We start from the raw sequence: 15054 nt of genomic DNA, 5'->3' as shown, positions 1-15054 counted from the left end.
CCAGTGACGATTATTTGAACCGGTCCTGGGCCTCCTCTAAGTCGACTCAGCCTCAATTGAGTACAAAGTGCGATGTGTAAAAAGACTAGGGAGACAAAGGCAGCCGGGCATGGTGCTGGCCACCCACCCCCTCGTGTGCCGTGCAGGCCTTCATAGGTCTTGTTGGCGAGCGTGGGGTAATGTTGGCGAAAGAAATTCAACATACATACCTACATTGTGTGAGTTGGTGAGGGAGTGTGGGCTGAGTGAGTGAATGTGAGTGTACGTGTGGGGTGAGCGTCCGAGTTAATGAGTAGCTGGGTATTGGGTGAGTATTGGGTGAGCGAGTGGGTGAGTGAATATGGGGTGAGTGCGTGGGTGAGAAGTACGGGGCGAGTAGTGTGGGGCAAGCGGTACCAGCTGCTGGAGCAGCGTGGCGCGTAGTCGCGGCTCCAGTCTCCATGCCGCCTCCCCGCGGTACGTGAGGTGAGCGATGATGCCGGCCGCAAAGTAGCTCACCTCCACCTCACCACTGGACAGCAGTGAGCTGCACAGCACCCAGCACGTACAGCACACCCAGCACGTACAGCACACCCAGCAGGTACGGCACGCACACGGCATGTACAGCACACCCAGCACGTACAGCACACCCAGCACGTACGGCACACCCAGCACGTACAGCACACCCAGCACGTACGGCACACCCAGCACGTACAGCACACCCAGCACGTACGGCACGCACACGGCACGTACAGCACACCCAGCACGTACAGCACGCACACGGCATGTACAGCACACCCAGCACGTACGGCACGCACACGGCATGTACAGCACACCCAGCACGTACGGCACGCACACGGCATGTTCCACACACCGCACAGCACTGCCACACGGTGTTCGACGCCCGCTGCACAGCCGTTGTCGGCGTGGCGGAGGGTGCCGTGGTGCCTCGTGGGGTGCCTGCGTGCTGCGTGTTACCCGATGTGCTCGATGAAGCCCTTCCTCATGAGCTGCGGGTGAAGCTCCGTCACCTCCGCGATGTTGTTCTGCGAGACACGGCACGGGGCGCACGTACGTCGTGTGTTTGTGCATCGGTTGTGCCGTGCCGGCCTTCATAGGTGCTCGCTAACGGCGCTTGCCCCCAACAGTCTTGACAAGGCTATAAGGGGGGATATTTGTTGGCTGTGTGTGCGAGGCTCCAGCCGGCAAACCTTTGACACTTTACGTGGCCTCAAAATGCACCTAGCCTGGCACGAGCGCTGTCGTGACATCACCGCCACTGAACGACAGTTCATGAAGTGGCGGGTATAAGCACACCTTATATAAGCACAGCACAGGAGCCACTGTACCTCTCTGGCCTCTCCATGTGCTGTGAAGAACGGCCATTGTCCACAAGCACACGTGGCCTTGCTCCCACAGGGTGTGCTTATGTATGTACGTAGCTTGAACTTTTCCCGCCGTACGTAGCTAAGCTAACCGTGCTCATCGGTTGGCTCCGCACGGTATCCAGCTCGCATAGCTAACGGGCAGCTGGCACCGTCTACGCTGATGGTTGAGTGTCGCCCCCTCCTTGTAGGTTTGGGCTTTCTCCACGGACTCTGATGAGAGGTTGGCCGAGCAAGCTGAAGAACAATTAAATTTGTGCAGGGTATGCTCATACTTTTCAATGTACCATCTCATAAGTGCTTTGACTGCGAGTATCCTATTCTATTTTTATTTTACGAGGTAAAGCCACCTGCTCTACCACCGGGCCGCCCGGGGTCTGCTTGCATCCTCTACGCTGTCTTCCCTACGAGACGCAATATAAATCCACGCCGTGGCGCGCTGCTGCATCTCACTCCATGCACGTGCGCGTCATATGAAATGTGTGGTTGTGTAGCTTACCAGCAGCCCCAGCACCTTCTGTTGTACTGACGGATCAGTGGGGAAAGTCTGTGGAAACAGTCAGCCAGCATCGTCAATTCAAGGGTCTGTTGTTTAACCAACCGATCGAGAGTTGGCATATTCACACCATCTCTTGCAATTGAGGCAATGTTGCACCTACATGGCAGTGTTACACGCGAACACATCATCACCGTCGTTAGCATTTCAATATAACAACACAATATGGAAGGATAATAAATTCAGGCAATGGCCCCTTCAGCACAGACACAGTGTGGGATTGAAAGACTGATAGTTGCAGATGGCCCTTTAAATTCCGACGCTTGAAAACACTGTGAAATTTGAAGGAAGTTTACACTGACAATTTTTAATTGGCAAAATAATAGTTTTCTATGAGCAGATACTGAGTGGGAAATAAACCCCTCCACAAGGACAAAATGTAAACACGCAGTGGTTTAATTGCAACATCATTCAGTTTGGCATGGCGGAGGAGCGACGCTCACAATGAGCGGAGCGCCGGGTGGCTAAAGCACAGCAGGTTGGCACAGTAGTGGGCACAGGTGGTGCATCAGCCACTCATCTCAAGTCAGTCAACCCACGGCACTTGCTGGGTCTGTCTTGTGACCTGCCAGCGGGCGTTCGACACTTCACATGGCCTCAAGGTCCACATAGCCTGGCATGTACACCACCTCTATGCTAAGTCAGCCAATCAAATGCTAATTTTTATGCTAATACCTTTGTCAAGGCACCTTGTTTCCTCGCACACAACTTAAAGGTCGCGGGCTGAGCGTGGCTGTGTTTCACTCCTGCGCTGTCCTCGAGACAGCCTGATTCCTTCACTTGATGAAGGCCGCTTGTGTTGTGGCCGAAACGTCGTGATTTTTGTTGTTTTATTTTTTACCTACGTGACTTTACCGAATAGAACCAAAGAGTATGGATCCTTGCAGGCACGAAAGCTTTAAATCTAGAATATATGGGAGATCTTTGTCTTTGTGGCGTCTCACCTCCAGCACGCGCATAAACAGCTCGAGGCCCTGGTTGTCGATGAAGTGCCGGCACGTGGTGGGAGATTCGTCCGTGAGGTTCCACAGCGCGCTCAGCGTGAACTTGAGCGTCGTGTCGATGGCAGACGCCGCCGTCTTCTGCTCCACGATGTGCAGCAGTTTCTGTGCGCGATGCACGGAGTGGTCGTTACGCAGCCGCCCCGCGTCACCCCCCCCTCGCCCACCCCCCCGCAGTCCCACGTGCACACGCTGAACGCTAGGCACGTGAACGTTCCCTTTGCTGCGGCGATTTCGTGAATCTTTAGATTCGCGAGTAGACTTAAAATTAATTTCCATCAAGTGTCGTGTTTATCGTCTCGTTTGTCGCTTTTTTTTTATGATGGCGAGTCGATAACTCGACTGTGGTGATTCGGATGATGAGGTATAAACCCAACTCAGACGAAGACTTGATTATTTCATCCGGTAAGGCTCCAATGAACTAAGCAGCTCTGTTACAAGGACGGCCACAGCCTAAGACTGTTAGCAGTGGTGGCAGTTACAGGACATTCCAGGGAGGGGAGGCGCAAAATAACCTAGAGCAAAACCAAAAATTTATTCACACGCAAAACTGATATAATCAATGATCATATTTGAGGCTCCATATTTATTCGAGTTAAACAAAAGCGATCAAGTTCTCAACATGTATCATATATACATAGAATATAATCCCTTTGTTAATCCACTGCTCCATCGTATGTCAGTTGAGGGGGATGTGACCACGCTGGTCAAGGCCATTTGGTGAAGGGGGAGGGGATCAGGGCAGGTTCAGTTCACACTCGCCACCGACGTGAGCCATGGCCAGAATCGAAGCGAGTTTGCTCGGTGCATCAAGAGCTGCGCCACCACTCCCATCCAGCTTCATGAAACTCAACCCTACGGAGTCCAATTGAAACCTGGAGTGCTGCGAGGAAGTTTTATTACTCCGAACAACCACTGCGACATTAACGAGTCCAGGGTGTCAGAAGAGCCGGCTCAGCTCTCTCTGGCGAAAACAGAAGCATGAACAATAAGTGACTGTGTGACCTTTTCAAAGCGTGTATCCCTTTCAGGACGGTGGCTACATCAGGCTGCTGAGATTGTCACCTTCACGATGAGCAGCTCAGACCCCAGCAGTGCTGTCTGTTCCGTGGATAGCTGCAACACAAAGACACAAACACACACAAGACAAAGATCCCACATTGAGTGCGAAAGGCCACGTGGGCCCAATTGGTGTTAGGGAACACCGAATCAATCCAGCATGGCCCACGAGGGGAGGGTGGTGTGGCCAACACCATGCCCAACCACAGTTTATAATCCACAGGGACCGATTTAATCTACAGGAGGCTTATGACAGGTTCAGATACCAATTGCTGCAGGTTTTTATGTTTTTTTTTTACTTTTACCAGGTAAGGCCCACCGAGCTATATAGCTCAGAAGCATGTGCTTACCCCTACGGAATCTTTTGGGCTGCCGTCTGCTTCCTGCTCAACCCTGCATGCCCACTCCTCAGTCCCTACTGCGCTGCATTTCACTGCCGGGACTCCAGTGGGGTCCCCCCCGCTTGTGGCTTAGCACTGCAGTGCCGATACACGTGACCGTTGGCGCGGCTAAGGTGCCGCACCCTGAACAACTCTGGACTGCCTTGTAGACACTTAGGTTTCTTGGACTTTATATCTATTATTGTTATGGTGGTTGTGTTTTCGATTGTATTATAGGAATTTAATTTTAATGCCCTGGCACTGGAGATATGGTTATTATTATCGGACCTAAAATATGACATTGTCATGTTTTAAAAATAACTATTTTGTATCACTCGTTATTATTAATTTCCAACGTGTTTCCTCATTGCACGGCAAAATTACGAAAGTGCAAATATCCTATTTCTCGAATGTTTGTGGATATCTGCTATGGATTGGCCCTAAGTGCCCCTTACATTCTGGATCCTGAAAGTTTGGAGGTACTTTGGCAGCTTTTGTGGGTTGGTGAAACTTTCAATATGATGAATTTACAAATGTAAATGAATCTCCCTGTAGCCTACCTGCCGATTAAAACGTAGCCGTGTTACAAACAAATTTGCCCAACAGATTACATTTCGGTCGACTGAATATTTGCAGTTTGCCCAAAAAAATAGAGATCATCTGGTATATTTAGTTATCAGGAAATCCAGTGACAGTATTTAATGTTCCAGGTTACAATTTGTTACGGAGGGATGGAAAGACCAAGGGGCGAGGAATACGTTTATTTCAAGGATTCATGAGAAAAAAATATTGGGCCTGGTGGACTGTGGACCAATTGAGCATACAGTAAAACCTTGGATTGTGAGCATAATTCGTTCCGGAAACGTGTTTGTAATCCAAAGCACTCGTATATCAAAGCACTCGTATATCAGTTGTGATCACGTGACGCTCGGCAGACAAAGCTACTCGTATTGCAAGATCCTCGCTCGTTTATCAAATTAATATTTATTTCAAATGTTTGCTCGTCTTGCAAAACACTCGCAGACCAAGTTACTCGCAATCCAAGGTTTTACTGTATTTCCATTTCTAGTTTGAACAATTCAGACTGCACGGGTAGTTCTCTCGACAGTTTTTATACCTCCTAAATAAGCAACTCATGATGTTGCAAATTTAGAAACCATTCTTTTAAGCCTTAAGCAAGCTTCTCGGAAAAGCAAAGCTGGATTATTCGTCCTGGGGGATCTAAATTACCGGGGAGAAAACCCCTTTATAAAATGCTTAAAATAATTATCATTGACTTAGATGGTAAGTCACTTTATACGCCCAAATGTATCCTGTCAAACACTCCTGACATGATAGTGTCAGCAGTGTCGGTGATCCTGGTATTAGTGATCACTGTTTTGTGTTAAGCACTAGACGTGCCATATTTAGAAAACCCACACACACCACATACACGACATTTTGACAGAAATTAGGTCTACGCAGAATTAGAAATGTGTTCTGGCATAAATTGAAAGAAGTGCAGTGGGATTCTTGTGATGATATTTTAAGTGTTTAAATATTGTATTTTAATAAAACAATTATTGTATGTATACGTTGGTTGTCTCTTAACTGCAACTCTTAAACATGCTTTTGTTCATATATAATGCAAGGTTAGAAACACTTGATCTGTTCTCTCCAGTTTCCCGAGTGAAAAGTGGGCGAGGTTTTGCACAATTCTGGCCAGCTGGCTCGAAAACGTAAAGAAATAAAGAAGACAACACAAAAGTTGTGGCTTACATCTAAGGGGCTTTCCACATGAATGTTTCCCAGTGACGGAGGCTGTTATCATGCCATTCGAGACCTTTTATAAATCTTTAGACTCGACAAACAACACAACGTACAACGGATATGCAACTTGTTTCCAGCATTTCTAAATGTTGCATCTTGCTTGAAAGCCGTTCACGTAGACATTTCTCAATTTGGGTCTCAGCGAATTTAGCACCACGTCGTACATTCACGTCTCCTACCCACATTTTGGGGTAGCCCGTGAAGTCAGTAAAAGGAGGCTTCAGCTTGTCGATGAGACTCAGTGAAGTTAAACCAGTCGACGGTTGCCTTGTTTGAGGTAGCATCAGCATGGAAGTCCCATGGGCTCACGGATTAAACGTTGCTCCTTTTCATAGATATAACTAACACACTGGAACTGTGTGCTCGTGTTGAATGGAGAAATTTGTTAAGCGAGCTATTCATCGCGCAAGTTCACGTCCGTGTGTACAGCTGGGGTTACACACACGTGCACAACGGGGCAAGCTCATTGGCCCAAACATGCAGGTGCTTTCATATGCCTGCACGTGGTTGCAAGTGCTTTCATCTGGTTGCATGTGGTTGCATGCGATTGCAGGTTTCGGGTGCGAACGTGTGGTTGCGAGTGATTACGTGTGCTTTGCGTGTAGTTACAAATGCTTGAAAGTGCTTGCATGGCTGCCTGTGCTTGTATGTGCTTGCGTGGTTGCGTGTGGATGCGTTTGGCTGCGCAGTTGCGTGAGGAACCTTCGCAGCCAGGATGGATATAATGGCGACCGCCATGCGTTGCATGTTCTGGTCATCGTGGTTGCACAGCCACTGCATCACCAACTTTGCTGCCTGAAACCTGTGTCACATCCCGCACACACACACACACACAGCGCACACAAAACATACCATCAACGTGTGTTCGTATGTGAGACGCGATAACACACGCCGTCCATGTGTGCGACGCGAGTGTGTGCGTGTGCGTGCGTGCGCGCATGGGTGAGCGCCCCCACCGATCAAAGGGCACGTCCTGAAGGATGCGGTCACTGCACAGCGAGAGGAGACAATTTTTCTGCAGCTGCACACACGCGCACACAAAGCAAAAGACAGATATCCCCCGTGTAGCCCTTGAACAGACTCTTGGGGCAAGTGCTGTCATCGAGCGCCTATGAAGGCCGGCACGGCACATGGAGGGAGGTGGGTGTTGATGTTTACACACCGCACCAAGTATTAATTTAAGGCAGAGTCAAACAAGGGGAGGCCCAGGATCGATCCAGATAATCGCCACTCGTGCTGGCCATGAGCGGGAATCAAACTCGGGTCGCTGGGTTCATAGCGCAGCACGCTAACTACTACACTGCCGCTCCCACAAAGACAAATATCCCCCATATAGCCTTTACCAGACTGTTGGGGCAAGTGCTATTAAGTGAGCACCTATGAAGGCCGGCATGGCATAAGAGGAGGTGGGTGACCAACATCACGCCCAGCCGCCTTTGTCACCCTAGTGGCAATGTTTACACACCACACCAGGGACTAATTTTGAGGTCGAGTCGACCATGGGGAAGCCCAGGACCGGTTAAAACAATCGTCACACACACATACACACCCCCTACCTGCTGGTGGTTGGGGAACTGCGTCATGGCGGCGAGCGTGTGAGCGACCACGCGGGACAGCAGGCGCACGGGCATGGCGGCCGCCAGCTCCTGCTTGCTCAGGTTGAAGACGCAGGCACTCGCCGCGATCTGCACTGCCAGGTTCTTGCTGTGGCTCTGCATCCCGTCCGCCACCAGCTGTACGTACGCATACACAGACAGGTGCGTACACACACGTGGGGGCAAACAGAGCACCACCCACACCCCGTGCAGCGTTTAATACCACCGCTGTGAACGCAGTTGTTAGTAAGGAGTGCCAGCACCCACTCACGGCAGCGCAACAGCACATCAGGAGGTGGTATGACTGGAACCACTACACCTGATGACGACCGTTTGTTTGTGTTATGGTCGAAACGTCGTGAGAATTTTTATTGTTTTATATATATTTTATTATTTTATTGTTTCCCTTCAACGTGAATTTACCGAAAGAACTAAGAATATGAACCACTACACTCTTAACAGACTGCTGGGGCAAGTGCTTTTAGCGAGCACCTATGAAAGCCAACACATGAGGGGGTGGGTGGCCATCACCACTCCTGAGTGGCGATGTTTACACACCGTACCGGGTACTCATTCGAGGCAGACTCGACCTAGGGGATTCCCAGGACCGCTTCAGATCATCGTCACTGGCCGTGAGTGGGAATCAAACTCATGTCGCCAGGTTCAAAGCGCAGCGTGCTAACCGCGACATGAACGCTCCCCCTCTCCACATGCACACACGCAAACACGCACACAAATATACAACATCTATGAGTGCATGTGAGAGAGCACATAGTGATGGATGCTACTAAAATCGCCACGTGTGCCAGTGTCACAGCGCAGCTTCTGAATTGTTCCGACAACTCGGAATTTGACGCTCATTGTCCCCATTGACAACAGTCCCAGAAGCAACATTGATGCACAGGACAAGGATGGGGGACATTAATGTTGACGTCTCCGCAACTTTCATACAACTGCATAGAAACTTGTTTTATTGCCCCTTAAAAGCCTCAGCTGAGTCTCAAGAATATTTTTTTTTCCCAGCAAGAGTCCATAATTTTGCACGTGCGAGGAGGCGGCATCCGCAGGGTATCCTAATGTGGGTAGGCAGGCCGTTAAAATCCCTACAGAGGAGAAGTCAGAACTCTCGTCGTTTCAAGGTGATAAACTGAACCTGTAAGGCTCAAGCACATGGTGAGCTCTTCCTGATCCACCGACCGTGCCGGCGAGACGGTGGCTAATGGACGAGCACCACCTTGCCCGGCTACGCCGCCGGCCCCCCGAGTTTGTATTGACACCGACACCCGAGAGAAGGAGCTGCAAAGCACCAACTCAAAATGCCACAAGTCACGAATGATTTTTGTGTGAGGCCACATACAGACCTGGCCACATTTTCTGTCGGAAAACCCTCCACCACCAAACATAGCCAACTTAAAACGTACTGTCACATGTACAAGCGTTTAATGCGTACATTTTCACTGTGTCGATTTAATTTGTTTGGCTGTGTCAGGTGGTGGAGGGTCTTACAACAGAAACTTGACCAGAGTCATTACATGGCACAACCTAAAAATGCTATTTTTAATAACATTGGTTTGTAAAAACTGACGTCGTTATTGTAATGAAGACCCAAAGCCTGAAATGTTTACCTAGGCAAGTGTTCACGGGGAGGTTTTAGTCGTGGGTGTGCACGACATATGCGGAGCGCAGCACAGGCGTGGCTCAGGCTGGAGAAGAAATGGGCTGATGTGGTACACGAGGATGTACAGATGAGTGGACTTGCCGATGACCGGAACCAGGGGTGTTCAGATCGGCCTCTATGGAGGAGGCTCGTGAAGGAGGACGCTACAGGGTAGTTGGAGGCAGTCGCCCTCCAACAACATTGGAGGGCAGAGGAGCGACGCTCACAATGACGAGTGGAGCGCCGGGAGGATAAAACAGCGAGGTGTGACAGTGAAGAGCACAATCGGTGGAAGTGTCAGTGATCTCAGTCAGTCAACCCGTGGAACCTGGATATGTCCTCTGAACTCCTGCCGGTGAGCCTTCGACACTTCACGTGGCCTCAACGTCCACCTAGCTTGGCACCAGCACTATGGTGACGTAACCAACACTAAGTGGTGAATGGCAGCTGTTGTTCTTATATGGGGAGCTGTAGTGCACTGGTTAGGGCACTGCGCTACGAAGCTGGCAACTTGAGTTCAATCTCCGCTCATGACTAATAACAGTGGCGAATATGTTAACCCATCCTGGGTCTCCCCAGGGTCGACTTAGCCTCAAATGAGTACCTGGTGACGTATGTAAACATCAGCATTGGGGAGACAAAGGTGGTCGGGCCACATGCCGTGCTGGCCTTCATTAGGTACTCGCTAAAAATGCCCGCTCCAATAGTATGCTAAAGGCTATGCGGGGGATCTTTGTCTTTGTGCGGTCACCTTGAGCAGGTCTGGGCGAGGTTGGTTGAGGTTTGGCGTGCGACTGAAGAGGTGGTAAAGCGCTTCCCTGATGAAGAATGCGCGGTCCCCGTAGCGGCGTAGAGCTTCCGTTATCTGGTTTTCATTGGCTTCTCCTGTCACCTGAAGGCAAAACAAAACCAATCACTCCCATCATTGAAAAAAAACAGCCAGCCGGGGACAGAGAAAAACTCTGGACAGGCAGACTACGACCCTGACACACAACTGAGGGAAACAATTATAAGCTCAGCCCGATGACTGACACACAGCAAGAGAGATGCAGAAACAGACACAAACATGCAGACACCGAAATACAGTAAGAGACACAGGCAGAGAGTGAAACAGATAGCGGAACAAAATACTCAAATAGAATTGCACATTACAAATTACTCAATTCCGATTGCACATAGCAATTATCTGGCTGATTATTGCCCACTTGCAGGTCGGTGCAAGTTAACCTTGTTCCGCACAGGGATAGCTGCCACTGGGGGTGCTACACAGACAGACAGAGAAACATACAGGGAGAAACAAACACCCAGACGAAGAGACACAGAGAAACAAAGGCAGACAGAAAAAAAACACACAAGAAACAGATGGGGAAATCGACACACATACAGAGTACGAGATGCAGGCAGATAAATAACTAGACACAGACAGAGACAGAACCAGACAGACAGAGAAAGAACCAGACACAGGCAGACAGAGAAACGGTCTAACACACACACACACACATAGCCAAATAGACAAAGAACCAGACAGGTAAACGGGCACACTGGAGCGAGAGAGGAGAGCGTGAGCGTGGCACACCTTGAGCGTGCCATCCCCAGACAGGAAGGGCGCGTATCCGGCGTCGGTGGCGAGCAGCCCCAGGAAGTGCATGCCGGGGTGCGCGTGGCGGAACGCGAGCAGCGCGTCGTCCGCGATGCCGGCGCGGCCCGACATGTCCAGCGAGACGAGGTGTGGCAGTGCGTGCGTGCGCGTTAGCAGGCGCGACGCCACGTCCGACGTGAACTGCTTGTCGTCCGAGATGTCCAGGTGCCTCAGCTCTGCCAGTTCCTCCAGCACCTCCAACACCTGCAGTATTCACAAATCGGAATCTTTCATTAAATCCTGGAGAAATCCGATGGGCTGTGAAGCTCTTTGTCCGCAGATGTCGGGTAGTTTCACGGTTGTCCAAACTCCAGGGGGGCACCCTCACGGTGAACTCCCGTCGCTCGCTCAAAATCGCTCTTAAAAAAAAAACGCAACTTAAATAAACACGCAGGTTTCCGCAGCCGATACGGCAAACCCCGAATGTTCGCGGGTTTTAAATCAATTGCGGTTTTGTGTATTCGTGATAAATTTAATGGAGTGCTGTTTGAGATTGGCGGGGCTGCGTTTGGAATATTGGCGGCCGTAGGGCACCGCGAGCTGACAAGGAGCACCGTACCGGGAGTGCACGTGAGCGGCGTGGATCGTGAGAGGAGCGCGAAAGTCGCCCCCTCGCGTTGCCGCTCTCCCTCTCAGCCTGCCTTTGTCTGCCGCACTGTGTACACGCGAGTGAGTTGCCTGCCTTTACAGTTGCGTGGAAATGGGCACCGTATAATATTAATTTATTTATAGAAATGTGAACTTTCAAATGTTTATGTTCACCATTTTTAAAGGGAAGTAAAATTACAATACCATACAATGTATGTAAGCATCATCTTCCTTGTGAGGATTGTTCTTCATCTCAGTGGTGAGCTGAAGCAATGATCATTAAAAGCTTTCACAAATCTGACCAGATCATTACTTGGCCAGATGCAAAATGAATCATCTATGAATAGCAATTTAAAATGTAACAATGTGGAGTGAAACATCAATCTCTTGCTCTTCAAGCACCACGGTGACGTAACTGCCTTGGTAGAGTACGGCAACTGCTGTTGTACTATGGCCATGTTTGTGCGTGCAAATGCCTGGGCAGGTTAAAGCGTGCGTGTGTGTGCATGCGCACATAAAAGTATTCTCACTTGAGTGTGCACGTGAGTGTGCACGTGAGTGTGCACGCATGCGCGAGTGTGCTTGCACGCTCGTGCGCTGGCGTGCTCATGTGCACATGCTCATGTGTGCTCGAGTGCCTGCTCACGTAATCATGTTGCTCGGATGTACTCGCTTGATCCTGTGCCATTGTGATTTGATTGTGCGAGTGTGTTTGCACGCTCATGCGTGCTCGCGTGCTCGATAGCGTGCGTTTGCACGCTCGTGCCCGATAGCGTGGCCGAGCGCGTGCACACATGCGCGTGTACTCGTTCGTGCTCGTGCCCGCACCTGCGACGTGGTCATGCGCAACCGCTTGAGGTGGTACATGGAGAGGGAGCGCAGGCGCGGGGCGCAGGCGCTCAGCGGCCACAGCTCCGTGACGCACGTGTTGGAGATGTCGAGCGACTCGAGGCAGGGCAGCTGTGCCACCTCGCGCAAGTCCTCCGTGAAGAAGAGCACGTTGCGCACGCTGAGGCAGCGAAGTGCGCGCAGCGAGCCCAGGCACAGCTCGTATGGCTCCTCCAGCGAGAGCGTCATGCCGTCCACAGCCAGGCGCTCCAGCGTCTGAGAGTGTGGAAAGCGGGGGGGGGGGGGGGGGGGAGGGAGGGGGCACGGGGATGCAGAGCATGGCAGGTCTTCGCTCAATGTGTTTTCACACAACGCGTTTTCCCTATGAAATCGCGGCTCTTCCATTCGGGAACACTTTTTGCACAATGCGGAAATGCGCACCGTTAAAACGCGGTTTCTAAGCGGTCGATGATGAATGTTTTAGTTTGCAGAAGGATACAGTGCGCGGCGGCGTAACCTCATCTCAGTTAAATTTTGATTTAAAGCTTTCGTGACTGCAGTGATTCATATTCTTGGTTCTTTCGGTAAAGTCACGTTGAAGGGAAACAATAAAATATATATACAACAATAAAATTCCTGCCATGGAATGACTGCAGGCTGATTTTAGAGTGCAAATGTGATTCAGTACAGTAATTCCTCGCTTAACACAAATTCTCAGGAACGCATCTACCACGTTACATGAGGAATTACTGTAATATCATACTGGCCATCGTACCTGCTTGGACGCTGGAGTCTGGGTGTATACCAGTGATATCACACTGCTCGCCGTACCTCGCTGTATAGGGGAGGCTGGGTGTATGCGAGTGATATCACACTCTTGATTTGAAGCGTTCGTGACTGCAGGAATCCATACTCTTTGGTTCTTTCGGTAAAGTCACGTGGGTATAAAAATAAAACACAAAAAATATTACTTTTAATATATTATTTTTTCTTATATATTTATACCTACGTGCCTTTACCGAAAGAACCAAACAGTAATGATATCACACTGATCGTCGTACCTGGTTGTACGCCGGAGGCTGGGTGTAGCCGCGGCGGGCGCCCGTAAGCGCGCGCACCACGTCCATGACGGTAATGTCGGCGTTGACGCCGCGAGCGTCCAGCTCCACGAGCGGGTGCCGCGCCAGCGACCGCTCGAACGCCTGCGCCGAGAGGCGCGCCGAGCGCACGCACGCACGTCGCACGCGCAGGGCACGCGTGTTCCGGAACACCGCCACCGTGTGGTCCGTCAGCTGGTCTGCATCGTTCACAAAGATAAAGGTCCCCCCCCCCCCCCCGTATAGCCTTAAACAGACTGTTGGGGCAAGTTCTGTTAAGCGAGCACCTCTGAAGGCCGGCACACGGTACACGAGGGGGGTGGGTGGACAACACCACGCCCGGCCGTGTTTGTCTCACACTTGCAGATGTTTACAGACCATACCAGGTACTCGTTAAAGGCCGAGTTGACCTCGGGAAAGACCATAAACGGTTAAAATATTCACCACTGTGAGCCGAGAGTGAGAATTGTTCACACACACACACACACATGCGTACTTATTACAGCAGGGGGTCACCTACACAAACTGGAGAAGACACACTTGTGTAGAAAGCCCATGATTTGTGGTAAATATAACACATCATTACAAATCAAATTGTCCTTGGAGCACAGGGGAGATGGCTCGAGGGACGGTGGAGAGAAAGAGGCGCATGCCCAGGCTGGGATCGTGCCAGATGGTTTCATAGCACGATTCAAAAATAGCCCCGCTAGCAGGGGTGCAGGGAAATAGACAACAAATTAACACCCTCCGCACTGACACTGCCAAGTGACGGAGACACGCACAGCAAGCTAACATCCCATGCAAAGGCTTCTTCTTCAATGCAGAAGAGAGCAGCGGAGAGGGTGGGCGGGACGACACCGCCCTACGATCCTGACGTTAGCTCTTTCATTCCGCTGTCATCGTGCCGTGTTAATAAGGCGGTGACGATGCCTGCACATTGCTCGCTGTGAACACGGCTCTTCACGTGTGGCCCAATGAGCCGTAGTAAGGAGTGCCATTAACCAGCACCCACTCGGCAGCAGCACACCGGGAGGTGGTATGGTCAAGCACCACGGGCCCGACTACCTTTGTCTCTCAAGTGCTGACGTTTGTGAATGATACGTGGGGCTCATGGAAGTCCCAGAATAGGACCAAGCCACTCACTGTGCATGGCCAGGAATTTAACCCAGGTCACTGGGATCATAATTGAACGATTACCACTACATCACTTCTCCCCAGGGAGTCACTAGACCTGGAAAATAAGGACCTCATTACTACCCCCACACAACAGTCCCCCGGTTTCAACCTCCCCAGGATGAAGTGGTCCACCCTCAACAGGTTCAGGACTGGTCACGGCCCATGCCTCCCTCCCCTCCACCGATGGGACAGAAGAGCGAGCCCACTATGTACCATATCCTAGAAGTCTGCCCAATCCACAAACTTAGTGGAGGCCTACTCACCCTCAACACAGCAGGACCGGAAGCAACCGCTTGGCTTCGGGA

The 15054-nt window shown here is 50.8% G+C and overlaps 1 protein-coding gene across 1 annotated transcript in view; it reads right to left on the bottom strand.

Annotated features, from left to right (window-relative positions):
• Window positions 1–15054, bottom strand: part of ZYG11B (zyg-11 family member B, cell cycle regulator) — a 29066-nt gene that overhangs the window by 3556 nt on the left and 10456 nt on the right. The window contains exons 3-14 of the mRNA XM_032970644.2: window positions 13538–13773; window positions 12477–12752; window positions 10998–11264; window positions 10173–10313; window positions 7726–7902; window positions 7126–7190; window positions 6872–6971; window positions 3987–4037; window positions 2865–3026; window positions 1864–1911; window positions 958–1025; window positions 397–526 (exon numbers count right to left, since the gene is read on the bottom strand). Coding sequence (XP_032826535.1) covers window positions 397–526; window positions 958–1025; window positions 1864–1911; window positions 2865–3026; window positions 3987–4037; window positions 6872–6971; window positions 7126–7190; window positions 7726–7902; window positions 10173–10313; window positions 10998–11264; window positions 12477–12752; window positions 13538–13773 — 1721 coding nt within the window. The remainder of the gene's footprint in view (window positions 1–396; window positions 527–957; window positions 1026–1863; window positions 1912–2864; window positions 3027–3986; window positions 4038–6871; window positions 6972–7125; window positions 7191–7725; window positions 7903–10172; window positions 10314–10997; window positions 11265–12476; window positions 12753–13537; window positions 13774–15054) is intronic.

This window comes from Petromyzon marinus, chromosome 44 (assembly GCF_048934315.1).
Source record: "Petromyzon marinus isolate PM22_M1 ecotype Great Lakes invasive population chromosome 44, UKy_Petmar_22M1.pri1.0, whole genome shotgun sequence".
Lineage (NCBI taxonomy): Eukaryota > Metazoa > Chordata > Hyperoartia > Petromyzontiformes > Petromyzontidae > Petromyzon > Petromyzon marinus.
The sequence above is the reverse complement of the archived record's forward strand: the minus strand, read 5'-3'. Positions and strand labels throughout refer to the sequence as shown.